Source organism: Symphodus melops (genome assembly GCF_947650265.1).
Source record: "Symphodus melops genome assembly, chromosome: 2".
NCBI lineage: Eukaryota > Metazoa > Chordata > Actinopteri > Labriformes > Labridae > Symphodus > Symphodus melops.
Window position 1 is genome coordinate 16,579,155 of NC_136692.1, and position 12,783 is coordinate 16,591,937.

General features: G+C 42.1%; 1 protein-coding gene across 2 annotated transcripts in view; it reads right to left on the bottom strand.

Moving 5' to 3' along the window:
* The window catches only part of trmt1 (tRNA methyltransferase 1), an 18,107-nt gene extending 10,989 nt beyond the window's left edge, over positions 1–7,118 (bottom strand). Inside the window, exons 1-3 of one of the 2 annotated variants that reach the window (XM_079336646.1) lie at positions 6,751–7,118; positions 1,507–1,905; positions 764–953 (exon numbers count right to left, since the gene is read on the bottom strand). In XM_079336646.1, the coding sequence (XP_079192772.1) occupies positions 764–953; positions 1,507–1,905; positions 6,751–7,028 (867 nt within the window). In that variant the 5' untranslated portion in view covers positions 7,029–7,118. Of the gene's footprint in view, positions 1–763; positions 954–1,506; positions 1,906–2,898; positions 3,163–6,750 lie in introns of those variants that run through there. The other variant, XM_079336647.1, reaches the window with a different exon arrangement.
* Positions 7,119–12,783: the final 5,665 nt, after the last annotated feature.

Here is a 12,783-nt window from a genome sequence, read left to right on the forward strand (position 1 = left end):
GGTTTTTTAGTTAAAGCAAAATATTAATTCACTCATTTCCATTTCGACGGGAAATTACAAGCGCGGGGGGGGGGGGGGATTGTGAGCACAGTACTGGAAAACCAGCAGACTCATCAGTGACTGACTCATACAAACAACTTCACACTCATCTCAGTGTTTTTTGGGGGCTTTTTTTTAGACTATGAAACTCCAACTGTTGGGACAAAAACCTGAACCCTGTCTGTGTCCGAGTGCAACTTCTCTTCTGCCAAGAATGGTTTCCTTTAAAATGTTAAATTAAAAAAATGGTCCCTTTATAAAAATCAATAAAACATCCTCCTCCCCCCCCTCATCCTTTGTGCTGACTTGTGAGCTGAGAAACCAACAAAGTGTAAAACGTAAAATGCAGCTCTCTGTGTATTAATAGTTTCATTAGAACCAGACCATCATCCATACCAACACTGAAGCATCTTTACTTTCCTGCGGTTTTTAACCCTTTAATGGAATCTAAGTCATTGTACATAATTATGCCATCAAGAAGTAGTTGTAGTAATGAGGCAGTATTCTGTGACTTTATCGTTACATCTGTGTAAATAAATTACAGGTAGATCAAAAATAATAATGAAATATAAGCTAAACAAGAAAACGAGACTGCTCCTGATCTGACTAATCTGCATATACACATTCTGAACATGTATCAGTGACCTCAGCAGTCTCTCGTCGTAATCAAAGGTAAGTCATAATCGGTGAATTTCAAGTCGGATGTAAAACCGTTGAAACCGACCTCACATTTCTCCCCAACTGTGGCAGTAACAGTTGGCTCCTCTGCCCCGTTCTTCTGCTCCGTGGCGACCTCGGCCTCGTTGGTCTCCTCTGACAGAGAGACCACCACTCTCTCCCTCTCTCCGGGCACCTCCACCTTCACCCCACGCTGAGTCATGACGTCTCTGGCAAACTCTGTGATCACAGCACATCTGCAAGCAGGGAAACGAGGGAAAAATGAAGGTACTGTATCCAACAGATAATAACCAGATAACTAACACGGCTTACTTTTACATCTGCCTTCATCTTAACACCACCATGTCAATATTCTCATGCCGAGTCTTGTGTTAGAAGCAGAGAGTCATCTATGCTTGCCAGTAGCCTAGTGGTTCGTATGTGCCCTCATACAACTGGCATCTCTGCTTTTATCCTTGTTAAACTACATTCAGTATTTCAATACAATTGAACTACACTTTCATACTGATTGAAGGAAACTAAAGTTTGGTTCCAAACCATTCATTTAGACTATCAGTAGGGGTATGTGTGATTTATTTAAACAACCTTTCATGTTCTTAAATATCATAACAATGTCTTCAAAATGTTTTCTGATTAATACATTAAAAACAACCTGTACTTTATTCTTTCTGTTAGATAATTCCGCATTCTTCAAAAGGTGTCTTACGCTACCTCACATTATCTTGAATTAGTTTAAAGAACATCCATGTCTCAAGGTTAAAGGTGGAAGCCGCAGGAGTTTAAACTTACGTCAGATCTCTGTTAAATTCTTGGACAGGATTGTAAAACACCTCGTTAGCGCTGGGAAACAATATGGACGCCTTGCCCTCCTTCACCACCGTCTCCCCAGGTAACAGCCCCTCATGAAGTGTCTTCTCCGTCTCGGCTGGCGCGTGCGTTGACGCAGGGGTCTCAACTTGGCCTGAGGAGTCGTCAGGTGTGTGAGGAGGGGGTTTGATGGTGGGAGAGTCAGGGTCCTGAGCAGTTTTAAGGGGCTCCATGGATCTCAGCCCCCTGCTGGCAGCAGCAGCTCTGCCTAAGCTGCCACCAAACGTCTGTGTGGCCAAATGGGTGCGGAGAGGATGAAGATGACGGGATATGTAGAAGGGGAACAGCCAAGCTGTCCTCACCAGCATAAAGATACACAGTCTGGAAAAGACAAAGAGAAGGTTTGAATGCTGCAAAGTAAAAAAAAAAGTAAAACCATCTTTCTGAAGAGTCAAAATGACTTTGACTGTGATGCACAGATTAAATAAAAACTCTGTTTTTGAGGCAAAAAAACATTCAGTTCTTGACATTTGTAGCCTCATTTTAATAAAAACATTTAATGGTAAATCAGTATTGAACACAGCTGTGGACAAAATTAAGAGACTACATTCAAGCTATAATCAAAAATCAGGGTTATTAGGCCAAATACTGATATATTCCTAAATTAATATAATGTAGTTTGAAGATGAATATGAACTTGCTCTCATCGCATCCCAGATATTATTTTTTGTAAGTATTTCTTTGGCTTTTTTATTCAAACAAACTTATAAATAGTAAAACCAAATTAAAGTAAAGTATGGGGTCTCATTTCTCTGCAGATGTGTGTTGATTCATTATTTTAGTTTCTAACCCCCTCCTCAGATAAAAACAAAGACTGTAAATATTATCTAGCTACCTTAAATACCAAAATTAGGAGCCAAGGCTACCATACAACATACAGATCATTTCTGAAATAGATGTGATAGCCTGTATTTTAAAAAAGGCCTTAAAACACGACTAATTAATGCTAATCATGTCATTGATAGCTGAATAAGAAAGCAGCTAAATTAACATTTCAATAAACATAATTATCGTTTATTTTGTTCTATCTCAAACAAATGGTGTGTGTTTTAGTTCATGACAATCAGACATTCAATAAGTGCTTTTGTTCTTGGTTAAATAAAACAAGTCAATCCTTGGGTTTATCTTTAGTACTATCAGCCTCGTTTCTTTAAACATGAAGTTTCAGTGTAAACACAGCTACTTTAAAGTGGAGTGAAAACTGCTGATATTTGATCAAAAAAAAGAAGCTAGATCATTTTTTAACGTCACATACATCACTTAAATGTTATTAGCTGCTTTGCTGTAATAGCTGCACACTTTAAAAACACTTACCTGTGACAGCAACAGTAAGCCACACGGATTTTCTTCAAAGGTTTATGTTTATTAATACAGGCGATCCTGTTGATCGTGTGCTAACTGTGTCCTCGCTGATGAAGCCAGTGTTAGTGTACTCTAAATCCAGCTAACTCTCATGTTAACACATGGGAGCAGCCATGTTTGGAGAGTTTCTACGGAAGCCTGTGAGGTGAAATGCAAATCCCCTCCCCTCCCGGAGAATTGAGTGTACTGTCAGGGAAACGGTGCAATGTAAGGACAAGAGTGAGAGGGTCGATCAGTCAGCCGCTGCATGCACACACACACACACACACACAGACACACACACACACACACACACACACGTACATAAACACGCACTGATGGCCTACTTTTCCCCCCACACTGAACATGTGAGGAGACTGGAATACACATGAGTGTGCCTCCATGAATAATGTGATATAATCTCACCGTGCATTCTGGTGAAAAGGCTAAACATAGCCTATAGGATTAACAAAAGTAACAGGACCACAATGTTCGAAGCTGAAATGCCTTAGAGAAAACAGTGTCAATGCAGGTCACACAGCTGAGCAATACAGTGTATGTGTACATACAGGTTCATTTCAACCTTTTCAGTTCACTCTCTTAAAAGGATGTTCTAAAATGTGCATCTTTAGGAAAGGTTATATATATATATATATATATATACATATATATACACACACACGCCTATATCTATCTATCTATCTATCTATCTATCTATCTATCTATCTATCTATCTATCTATCTATCTATCTATCTATCCATCCATCCGTCCGTCCGTCCGTCTGTCTATCTATCACCTTAAAGGTATACATGTCAAAATGCTAAACTAATCTAAAAATAGATTATAATTTCATTAGCATAACAGTATCCAAGCTCTCTATCTCACGGGTCTAATATTGGACTGGTTTGGCCATTCGCCTTGCATCCTTGAAAGTAATAAGAATTAAGCCTATAATCAATTTATCACTCAGGGAATCTGTGCCCCAGAAATATTGGAGAACTTTAGGTTACATAAGGAACGGAAGGTATTAGCAACTGATGAGGGTCCAGCAGCTCATTTTTGCCTTCAGGCGGTCAAAACAAATCAATTTTTTTGAAGTTATGGCAATCTTTAAAGGGACTTTTTTGTCCTGATTATAACCCTTTATTTCACTTATAGTTAATAACTGTGGCTATTACAGCCAAGGGTCCCAACATCTTTGCATGTTCACTGAGAACTATGAAAAATAAACATTTTAAATTCTGCTTGCAAACTGATCCCAGACTTCTTTGGGCTTAGTTTGTTATGACAAAAAATGGGGTTGGCTTAAAGGCTGACATAAAGCAACTCTTTGTGCCTTCTGTAATAAAAACAATCATGGCATAGACTTCATAACAAATATTACATGAGCTATCTAATGGACAGAAATTACTTGAAGGTGGGTATTCAGGGTCTTGTGGCTTAATCCCGGTGCCTACTTGTGAGGACTTAAACGGTGGTGCTTCTTTATGTGCAGAATTCTGCCACTACCTCACAAATAATACATCTGTCATAAATGCATGACCTACATTAAAACACAATATACACTATTTCACACAAGCTCTCATATCCTGCACCTTGCCACTGTTTTATTCAGTGGTTTGCACCCTGTTCATATGATATGGGGCATGGATACTGTGGATGGAGAGACAGAAAGTGCCTGCAGCCTGGAGGCTTACTGTATGCACACGCGCCTGAACATCTGGATGGGGGCGCTGTGACAATAAATGCCCAGAGAGCGTGGCGCTATACATCTGACACAGGAGAATTATAGAGTTAATAGTATTTGGCATGACAAGGAGAGGGAGCGGGGAGCGCAGTGCCGTGCCTGAATGCAGTCTCATCCTGTTTAGTATTCACTTTGCGCAACGCCTTGAGGGCCCGGAGGGCTCACCTGCCCGGAGTCTAGACGCACGATCACGCGCTTCAGACACAGGGATCACACCGGAGGCACCTGGGATCGACTGACCGTGAGGGTGTCGTTACAGATAAAGTCGGTTCACCACTCAAGGGAGAAGACAAGTCGGTGAGTAGAGTGAGTGGGTCGAGTGGGTGGGGCTCAGACGGACGGGTCGACTGGGGACGCGCTGCCTGTCTACCTGCCTGCAGCGGCGCGTGGGCTCAATCGAACAGTAATCCCGTTACTTCTTCAGTAGGCTAGTAATGTGATTACTTCCAGTTGTAATAGTCTACATATTTAGTTGCAGCCTTTTCGCCTCCTCCTTACATTAGACAAGCTCGCCATAAAAATAAAAAATAAAATCTAAAGCGTATTTTAAGGGAGATTGAAACAATGCGGAAAATAAAGCCTAACAAAAAAATCAAAATAACGTCAATTTTAGTTATCTCCCCACTGGTTTGACTGGACAAAATAGCCTAACAGTCATTCCACTTACACACAAAAGTAAACTTTTCTGCCATTTGCCAAACAATTGTTTGTCTTTTTTTTTTAGAAATGCTGAGATCAATTTGAACATTTGACATATAACCTTATTTATAGGGACACAAAGACTAACCATGCAAGTCACATTTCACTCATGTTAATGTAAAATTTAAATGAATAGCCCGTAGTTCCCCATAGCAGTGGACAAACACAACAGGTTAAAAAAAAGGCCCTATGTGCATCAGTGCATGCTTTGAATAAAAATGACTATAACAAAATATTATTTTATATAGTCTCACAGAAAGCAGACCTATATGTTACTAATCTTACTTTAAATATTTCTGATACCCTAACTGCAGTCTACTTAAAGTGAATTGTAAATTTCAGTATAGCCTAATGGCAAAAGTGTTAATGCGATGCATGCTGCCACCCTACTGTCCCCACATGTCTGTGTATTATAAGATATGTCTGTCTACCTGTCTGTCTGTCGAGCCGATCGGTAGCTCTGCGATCTGTCTGCAACCCCTGGGAGAGTAACAAAAAAAAATCCCCGCTCTGGCTCCACTGCGTCCCCCCCCCCCCCCCCCCCCTTTACAGTCTACGATGCCCCCCTCCTCGATAGCTCCGCGCTCATCTCCTCTCTCATCGCCTTGCATGTGTGAGTGCGTGCACGTGCAATTGTACTTGTATGCATGAATTGTGTGCGTGCTCTATAGCTGCTGGTTCACACACACACACACACACACACACACACACACACACACACACACACACACACAGCGTACATACAACCAGTCACAATGAAGGACTGCTGGTAGCGAGGCGGAGGGAGACACTCGACCGCTTAGTCAACGCTGGTCCTCCATTGAAACACTTTCCAGCGGAATACAGCCGAGGGGGTAAGTTGAGCACGGCGGGTCAACGAGGACAACGGTTCGGGCTCGGCCGTTGAGACAAGTCGGCAAGTTGTCCGAGACCCCAAACTGTCCCTGCATGCGCGCTCGCGTGTGTGGCGGGGTACCTTCATAAACTGTGCTGTATGGTCTGCAGGGGTTGTAGCTATTGTTTTTTTTTTTTAATGTTGTTGTGTTTTTTTAAGGGGATGGGGTGGTAAAGTTGTGCTAGTGACTGTGGGGGATGGGCTCATTGGGACAGACCAAACTTTAACCACTTCACCGGCTTCACTCACTCTCCGCCGTGGGCTGTTGCCCCCCCCCCTTTCCCCCCGGTTAGTGAACTAACGAGTCCTCTTTTTCATTCGCCCGCATTCCTGAACTTTCTCGGGTAAAAAAAACAAAAAAACTTAATGCATTTAATAACTTTAAGCAGCCATTGATTCGCCATAAAACCTAATACCCCGTACGTAAACGGGTTAAGATTTTACAGACAGCCCCCTCTACTCTCTCTCCTCGCCTCGCCATACCGTATCCATCCGTCTGTCTCGCCCACAGTTGCAGCGCATTTGTGTCCCGGGATGACCTGTTGATGTCGGGTAAAGATGGAGGGCCAGTCTCGCCCTCGGTTCCACTCTGCTAAAGATGAAATACGGAGTTTAGACAAGTGACTGTGGCACGTGTGGATTCCTGGATCCTTCTTTTTTTCGATTGGGGTTTTAATAATTGATTCACTGTCATTTATCAGAAGCGACATTTTGAAAAAGGGGCAACGACGCGTGTTTGTCCCCGAATCGGTAGCTGCCATTTGGCCGTCTGAGGAGGAGGGAACTCGGTGTAAACGGACAACACACTGCGCTGGAAGAGGAAGAAGGGGAAGAGAGCGAAATTACTAAATATTTCATCTCCTCTACTATTTTTGTGGCAGTCAGATTCCGTGTCTTCTCGGACGACAAACGTGTGTGCGTGTTTGGAGGGGGAATCTGGCTCACACATTTTTTTTTTGTTTCTTTACCGCTGCTGCCCGCCCCGCTCCTTCCCTCCTTTCCTTCCCTCCCTCCCTTCGCGGAAAGCACGCACACACCGGCCCGGGCCATCCGAGGACTCCCAAATCCTGCCGGGCATCGAGGCTGGCACACGGCGGGGCATAGACAGCGCTGCCCGGTCTCACTGCCTTGCTGTCCCGCTTCTGACCGGCTCTTCTTTCTTTCTTTTTTTTCGGCGTCTTCCGGAGGCTTGAGGTCGGCTCTGCTCGACTTTCATGTGAGAATAATTAATGTATAATGAACGTGTATTAATAACATTTCCTTTTTGAAGTTTGAGCTCCAGGGAGGCTACTCCATAGCCACAATTTGGTGCCCATAACTGTGTTTTTTTTAAGCCTCAAATATGTCGTAAACTTAGAGCCATGCGAGGCAGGTGTTAATAAAATGTGATGCAAAGGCATGTTAGCGTTAAATGTTAAGTTAAAGTGTTTTACTCGATGCTAGCCTTAGCTTTAGCTTGCTAGTTGCTAACGGGCCACCTTTAACCTCTCTAAACCAGGAAACTGAATCTGATTCAGATGTTGATATCTCAAGCCTGTGTTGGCATCGATACAAACAGTTGATTTTGATTGATGATATGACTGCAAGCTGCCTGCAATGATCACGTTACTTAAGGTACTTGTGTGCTAGCTGGAGCATTTTTGGTTTGTCTCTCCATAAGATAAATGAGAGTTTGTGTCTCTAGAGGTGATTTGTAAAAGTCTGAGTGCACAGACAGACAGTGTAGCTTTAAGTCAGAGCTCAGGTCATATAATGGGGCCCTGCAGGGCAAGGGTCAAGTGGTGTGAATTAATGCCCCTTTTATGTTTCCGGGAAGTTGTTGTGACCTCTGCCCTGAGGAGTGAAAGGTGACGGATAGGATGCACTTGGAAGTCATCCCAGTGCTCCACAGTGTATTAAACACAAATCAGGCATCCACTTCACTATGAGAGAGAAACACTGTTGTTTCTTTTTACTCTTTATCAACAAAAAGAAGGCGTCAAAAGCTCAATCTGTAGGGACTTGGGTTTGGAACTTTCGGAGGTTCGCCGGTTCAAGTCCTGATGTGGATCAAAATATGGTACTAGGTCTGGACCACTTCTCGAGCACTGCCAAGGAGCCTTTGAGCAAGGCACTGACCCTTGAAGTGCTATTGAACGGAAAAGACAATACTGGAGATAATCAGCTCTTATATTAGGAAAAACAGAACAACATTCAACACTTACCTTTTATCTGTTTACTGTAATAAGCAGCATTTATGGACTTATACTATTTATTCACCATGATACACACGATTTCAACTTACAGGAACTGTGTTTGTGTCAATCACTGTCACTGTCCATTTGATAAAAGATAACATTCAAACCACAAAGTTTTCTTATAATATGGACATGAAATCTTCACCATGCATCAGATGTAACCCACAGTGGTTTGTAGATGCTGTGTCTTCATCATTCTTCCCTGTGTGAATGATCTAAAGTATGTAAGTTACATTTGAAGCATGTTTGCTGCTCAGCCACACCATGTGGAGTTTAACGTTTGTGCAGTTGGCTTTCTCACCTTATGTTAGAACAAGTTGTTACAACTCCTCGTCAGAGAAATAGTGAGTGAAGAGGTGGCATTACGAAAGCCAAATTTAATCTGAAACTATTAACATAATCTTCCCTCAGCCAGGTTAGGTGTGTTGCAGGAGTTGCCATGTCAGTCCAGCCTGGTTAAGGACAGAGTTAGTACATTGACAGACATGGACATACATGTTTAGATTATAGTCAAAGACGATATTTTGCATTGTTCCGACTAAAACCGTACTTTCAAACACATGTTAAACGTGCTAGTTCGACATTGTGCAAAGTTGAATTTGTCAAAGTTGGGCCTACTCCCCAGGCGTGTTAGTCTGGATGTGAAGTGTCTTTGTGTAACTGAAAATAATGTTGCTGCGTATGAATTTACTCTGGCATACTCTGACCAATGTACAGCGTGGCAGAAGTCACGCAGACGCCTACATGCATCACATTTACTCCAGACGTAAAGCGTATGGAGGGAGTACGAAATGTACACAGCTTTTGTCTATGTTTTGGACAGGCAACTTTCAGCCTGCTAACATGTAAGCAAGGTCGACTGTAAGAATGTCTCATAGTAAAAGCTCACATGGGGCTTTTAGCTTTGCAGAACTGGACACACTGTACCTCTGTTATTGAAGCTGATCTTCTCTGATGCTAGCATGCTGGGACGATGACAGCAGTCATCATGCTATAACTGTCGCTCAACTTAACTGCATATAAGCGAACTGAGGGAAACTCCGTCTTTATGTTGAACATTACTGGTTCACCTATCATCTGGCTTCAACCCGTGGGTCAACATTTAGCTTCACATTTGTCTGTGAGCTAATTTCAACCTATTTTGTATTTTTTATATTTTGCTGTGTGTTTCCATGTATGGTGTTTCCTGTGAATAAGAGTCTCTTCTGGGTTGCTTTTGGGATTCTTGGCTAGCGGCTTGATTAATCTAGACAAAGCTCAATTACTGTAACGTTGATTACAGGTATTCAGAGTTAACTGTCGTTGAAAGTCCCAGTGCTGCTGTGTTTTACATCAGGACTCATGAATGTACCAGGATGGGTATTAGCACATGGGACATTGGTGCACTGCTTTGCTTTTCTTTTCTTTTTTTTAATGTGGGAAAGACTTTGTCACTTCTGCCAATAATTTATCATTTATCACTGCACATATTTACACCTTGAAGTCGCCCCCCCCCCCCCCCCCCCCTCCACGTGTCTGCTCGATTGCACGCTTTAGGCTGTGTGTGTGTGTATGCAACATGTTTTTTAGTACTCAAGGGTTTTCTCCAGTCTCACCAGGGGTCAAACACAAACACCAGCCGTTTTGAATCTTAATCCTGCTGCTCTGTCAGCAAACACACACAGGTACTGTCACCTGTTTTGATAAGATAGAAGCCCTTATGAAGAACATTAGCGTCGTAACACACTCATTAAAGCAGGAGCAAATGAACCCTGGATTAGATCCAAAACTACAAGAAGAATCATCCCTCCCCGCCACTTGAGTTGAATAATGATGATTTTGAAGTAGAGCCATTGATTTCTTCACATAAACACCAACTGTCAAGACAAAGTGTCTAGAAGGCCCAAATAACCTGAGCAAACACTGACGTAGTTATGTCCAAACAGGATTGATTTGACCTGAATGAGCAGAAAATGAAACCTGTTCCGATACTCTGATGCGACAGAGATGCTCTAAAGATCAAATTGTACAAGTTGCTCCCCAATCCAATCATGATTCTGCAGTCTAATTGTTTTGATTGCCCAATTAGTTCATCTTAATAACATTACAGAGGCGGTTTAAAAAAAATGAACACACACCAAAAAAGATTAGCTTGTGGCTAATTTCAAGTGTCCTCTTCTCACCAAGATGATGCTGAGCCCCAGGGTGCTCAATGAAATCATCTTCTTTCTTTTTTTTGTAGAAACTAATCCATCGTTTCCAACTGGAAACATTGAAATGAAAATGTAAACCCTTTTTTATGCAAAGTGCAGCGCTGGGATTGTTAAAAGCGTTCCTCTCTTCCTCGGCCCACTGCTCTACTTGTTATGGCCAATTCTGTCCAAATTAATTAGTTGCTATAAACTTTAAAATTAATTATGATGAAATGCTGATGGCCCTTTAATTCTCAGTGGTGCCCTTACGTAGGCGTAAGGCTGGAGCTCAGGACTGCTTAAGCTGGCTTCTTTTTTTTTCAACCAACCTTTATTAACAAGCAGGGAAGGTTTGCAGAGCACGCACACTGCAGACCCCGGCTCCACACCACGTCCACTATCTTTAAAAGGTTTGCTAAAAAGGGAGACGGCATCTTCCAAACCTGAGGAAGCTAGCATATGAGGAGTTTTATTTATTTATTTATTTTTTACATCTCACGTCATCACATCCTGCCTGTATGTGGGGTTCACAAGTCAGCTTTTTTCTGTCATGCTTAGTTGGCCAGTTGATTTTCACCTCGTATGCCCAAAAACTGATGGTTGAATGTTGGCATCTCTTTGGAAGATCTGAGCGCCATCGTTTTGGGGTTGCTTTTATATGCGTCAATATTATAACTTTAATCTTTTTATTATTTCTCGCAGCTGTAGGTGGAGAAGTTACTTTTGATGAATGACTGTTTTTTTATGGTTGAATAATGTTTAGGAGCACGGCTCGGCAATATTCATAAAGTCCATTGAGGATCGTGATAAGAGTTAGCGTAGCGGACCCTTTGACAAAGCAGAAGTTAGCACGAATACAGCAGTCAGTTTGCAGAGATAATTAGCTGAACCATACCGTGTAACCAAGTGACGTCTGGAGGACAGAAGAGAAAAAGCGTTGACGTCCCGAGCATGCCTTCAAGCCAGAGAGAACCACAGATTTCAAATTCAACTGTATCAGCCTTCTTTGAACTTGTTTGACTTATCTTTTATTTAAATAAATAGATGTGTGATAGTCGGCTCTAGTGCAGTCCAAACTTTACCTCAAAAGGCATCTAACTAATCCTCCCGTGTCTTCTGGAGGGATTATTATCAGGACTATTTTTTATTTTATTTTTTTTCTTCATATTTTGAATATGGGTCAATGTAGCAAAAAAAAGTGTTCTGATCTTTTTTTTTTTTTTTTTTTTTTGCCATATTGCCCGATTTGCATTATATATTATGTTCGGCCTTTTCATCGAAGAGTAGTGTTTCAATTATTTTATTTTAAATTTTTTTTCGCCATGGATAGAGCTGGGACAACGCGTCGACGTAAATTCATCAACTTAAAATTTTTGCGCCAACGCGTTGTCTCAAACAACTCGATTGTCTCACCCTCCAGTCCAGGGGAGGCGGTAATGCACCAGAAAGCTAGTCGCCAAAGACGCTATATTTTTCAGTGGAAGAAGAAGAACACAACAGCGATGGCGATATCGTGCGATAGCAGCACGAGCACCAAAGAGCAACAAGAAGCCAAAAAAACCTGCAGTCTTCAAAAGTGTTCAAAGAGTTTTTTACTCTTAAGCCGTCCAGTGATTGTTTACAGACGACGGACCACACGAGTATGACACCAATGAACGAATATCCCAAGACAAAAAAACATCCTGAAGCTCTGTGTCAGGATGGCAGCAGAACATATTGTGTGACTACTGACATTGACATCAAGTGATGGGAAATAATCGATGACCGAAGACAAATAGTCGTTAGATTAATCGAAAAAATGAATCGTTTAAAAAAAACCGGGACAGCTCTAGCAATGGAGGCGACCATTCTCACGTGAAACCTTGTCGTCGGTGTTCAGTCTTGTTGGTGCGTTGTGTGTGTGGTCAGAGCTGGGCTCAGGGTGAACCGCCTCCAGCAGTGTGCTCCACTGTGAAAAGCTGTCTGACTCCTTGGAGTGACATTCAATCAGTGAGGTTAGCAAATGAACCCCCCGGCCACGCTCAGCTTTTTAGCCGAACTGTGAACTGTTTCCATCGCATGACAAGTTGCTATATGATTCCCTGTGAGTGGATACATTTCAAAATGTT